General features: G+C 39.5%; 1 protein-coding gene across 1 annotated transcript in view; it reads left to right on the top strand.

Annotated features, from left to right (window-relative positions):
* Usp25 (ubiquitin specific peptidase 25) overlaps positions 1–3,478 on the top strand; it is a 105,513-nt gene that overhangs the window by 56,275 nt on the left and 45,760 nt on the right. The window contains exon 9 of the mRNA XM_028757207.1: positions 2,988–3,061. Within this exon, the coding sequence (XP_028613040.1) occupies positions 2,988–3,061 (74 nt within the window). The remainder of the gene's footprint in view (positions 1–2,987; positions 3,062–3,478) is intronic.

The raw sequence follows: 3,478 nt of genomic DNA, 5'->3' as shown, positions 1-3,478 counted from the left end.
CTTACCCTGAAACTCCTCGTTTTTCCTCTTAGGTAACCATTGTAGAGTGTGTCTGAAAGCATACTGCTCAATCGGCTTTTATCTATTATACCTTCCATCTTCCACTCTCCAGTTTATTTAACCATTCTTTTGCCTACTGACTTTTTCTTACATCATTAAACTTGTTTCTAAACTAGTGCCTAAGTTTGTCTTTTTTCTAAAATGTTCATAAAACAGTTTTTTTCCCTTCCCAGTTTCTGGTTTACATCATAAATTTCATGGGAATATATCCTCATTTACTTTTGAGTAGTTTTAAATTCTTTCTGGTTGTGATGTTACACTGATTTGAGACACCTTGCTGTGCCCATCCTGAGGGACACTCTATGTTTTGCCAGTAAAGCCAGAGTACAAGTATATAGAGGGAGTGATCCTGTTTCTCCTTTGATGAGAAGCCAGCCTATTCCCCCAACGTTCTACACACATTATGCTTGAGGAAGAGGCCATAAACACCTAAGGAAACACTCACCAACACTTTCTCAGTGATGGATTCACCTGCTATAGGCCATGGTGTTCTTTTCTTATAAGTTGTCTGTTATAACCTCATTCATACTCCCAACATTTTTCTTCTTCTTCTTCTTCCTCTTCTTCCTCCTCTTCCTCTTCTTTTGAAAAAGATTTATTTATTTCATTTATTTGAGTACACTGTAGCTGTCTTCAGACACATCAGAAGAGGACATCAGATCCTATTATAGATGGTTGTGAGCTACCTTGTGGTGGCTGGGAATTGAACTCAGGACCTCTAGAAGAGCAGTCCATGTTCTTAACCACTGAGACATCCCTTGAGCCCCCAAAGTTATTCTTAATGTTTTCTTCAGTAAAGTTTCTTTTGCCTTTGACTTTAGTAAACTTTATTTCCTATACCTTCCTACTTTTTATTTTTTCTTGATTTCTTTTCAGTTGTTTCTTCTGTTTCTACTGATGCAAGCACAGTGTATTTCTGAGGTCCATTATGTGAGACTTAGAGAAAAGAGCATCTGGGAAGATGTAAAGAACCATAGTAGACAGTTGCTGAAATTCCATGGCAGAATTCACACACAGGGTTTGGAAGAAGTAATAAGCATTCAGAATTACTATAACCATTCACCTCTAGTTGCTTTTGCAAAGTTATGAAGTCAAAAGTCATTACTCTTTCTAAGAGTTAATTTGTGTGATTGGAGAGTGGCCTAGAATGTTGATTTTCTACACGGAAATGTTGATTCATATTAGTAATTATATCCAAAGAATCAGAATTTTCAATTTTTGGATGTTTTCCTCTATGTCAAATCAATCTCCAGAAACTTTGATTGCCAAAGTTTAAAAAAAATATTATAAAGATGTCTAGAGATTAAGTTGTTGTGGTGAGTAAACACCTGGACTTTATAGTCAGAGATGATAGCTACTGGGGCTATATAATTGTGTGGGTGACAACCCTCAAACTAGTAACTTCTACTACTTCCTTTCATGCTCCCAGTGTGTAAGTAAGAGTCCATGCTCTCTACTTAGAGTTGCAGAGCAACAGACACCTCTGCTAGACATAAGCGCGCAGTCAGCACACAGGTGATTATCTGGCAGTGAAAATGAACATTAACTCTTGAGGTTTCTGCCCAGCCAGGTTCCGTCCCACTGTTGGTTTCATTGTACTGGTGAAAGCAAGTTATATAATGTGCCTTGTTGTTGAGTGAGTCGGATCATGTCTCGCCCTTACAGTGGCTGAAATAAATGATACCAAGCAATGTGAAGTCAGGGCCTTTGTGCAAGGTTGATATAAGAAATCGCATAGCAGGCAAAAGCCATACTGTGGTAGTTCTCCAAAAGATTAAATGTAGAGTCTTTACATCTGCATCTTAACTTGTGGGCATGTGTACTAGTGAGTTGAAAACAGAGTGTGAAGAAGGACTTATGAACCCAGGCTATAAAAGTTGTATACCCAGTGGACAAATCTCCACTGATAAAGAGTGAACACCATGATGTATTATCTAGCTTCCAGTAAACGGGGATCCCAGTGCTTCACAGATGAACCTTGAAGTCATGTTAAGTGAAGTTAAATTTATCATAGAACAGACAAATACTAGGTCATTTCCAGGCATCAAACTGTCACACTCAGACACAGAAGCACATACAGGCTGGGACTTCGGTAAGGCCTGAGGGAGCCTTACATATCTCTAAGGTTCTTGTGATGACCCGTGTCATACATTGAGCAAGAACCTGATATTTGGTTCTCTCATTGAAAATAGAACTTCAAAAGCCAGTTTTAATTTAAACACAAAATGAAAAAAATTAATATAGTTGTGAATATAGGAAAATAGTCTTTTAAAAGTGCTTAATATAAGACCTAAAAAGATAATGGAAAGACTCTGGTCTTCCTTGTTTCTTTCAAACAATAAGGGAACTATCTCGGTGAGCAACTTGGGGCAGCTATCTGACCGAAGGAAAGGACATCCACACTGTGGGCCTATGCTTCAGGGCCAGGGCATTAGGTGCCTCACTGGTGACAGTTACTGCTGTAGTTACTATGACTTTTCTATGTAAATGTGGGAAAGATTTAGCTTCATTTCCAGAAACTTATTTGGATTAAACCCGCTCTTCTCTTCCCAATAAAGCCAGTGTAATAGAGGCCTGAAGGTCTGAGATGGAAATAGACAGCAATAACAGGAAGAGCAGTGACCTTGTGAGCGGGGCTGGCTTCTCGTCTGTGTAGGTCCCTTGCAGTAACTCATTCAGCCCTCATACCTCTCCTGCGAGCTCAATCACTGTAATTATCCTTAGCTGACAGGTGAAGAAATTGAAGAATCAATTTAAATGCTGTGCCCAGGGTGACACAGTAAATAACAGAGCTGTGTGCGTGATAGCCATGCACATGATATGAACTCGCCGCATATTCATTCATGTAGTGGATACTTTTATGTTTTCTCAATTGTCTAGAGATCTGAAAGTTATAAGCATATTTATATCTTTTAAACACGCTTTAGGGATGAAGAGAAGCCAAAGAACCCTATGGTAGAGTTGTTCTACGGAAGATTCCTAGCCATGGGAGTGCTTGAAGGTAAAGTTACCTGTTTGCTTTTATTATAAGTCAAGATGGTTTCTTCCTTCCTTCCTTCCTTCCTTCCTTCCTTCCTTCCTTCCTTCCTTCCTTTCTTTCTTTCTTTCTTTCTTTCTTTCTTTTTTAAAGTCAGGATGTTTTCTATTGGCACTTTTCTCTTTGACTGTGTTTGCTGATACTCTTTATCTATAACTGGATCTACTCTTCTAGTAGCTGCTGTTTGATTAATGTCCCTGCAAAGCATCCTCAGCATTTGGAGAACTTCCATCCCAGTGACTTAACTTTTGCTCCTCCCAGGCCTTTTCTGTTTACACTCCCCTTACCTCCTGGTGCCCATCAAGATTGATCCTTCCTTCCTTCCTTCCTTCCTTCCTTCCTTCCTTCCTTCCTTCCTCCCTCCCTCCCTCCCTCCCTCCT

This window comes from Grammomys surdaster, unplaced genomic scaffold (assembly GCF_004785775.1).
Source record: "Grammomys surdaster isolate TR1022 unplaced genomic scaffold, NIH_TR_1.0 126153, whole genome shotgun sequence".
Classification (NCBI taxonomy): domain Eukaryota; kingdom Metazoa; phylum Chordata; class Mammalia; order Rodentia; family Muridae; genus Grammomys; species Grammomys surdaster.
This window is presented reverse-complemented; position numbering and strand designations above follow the sequence as displayed.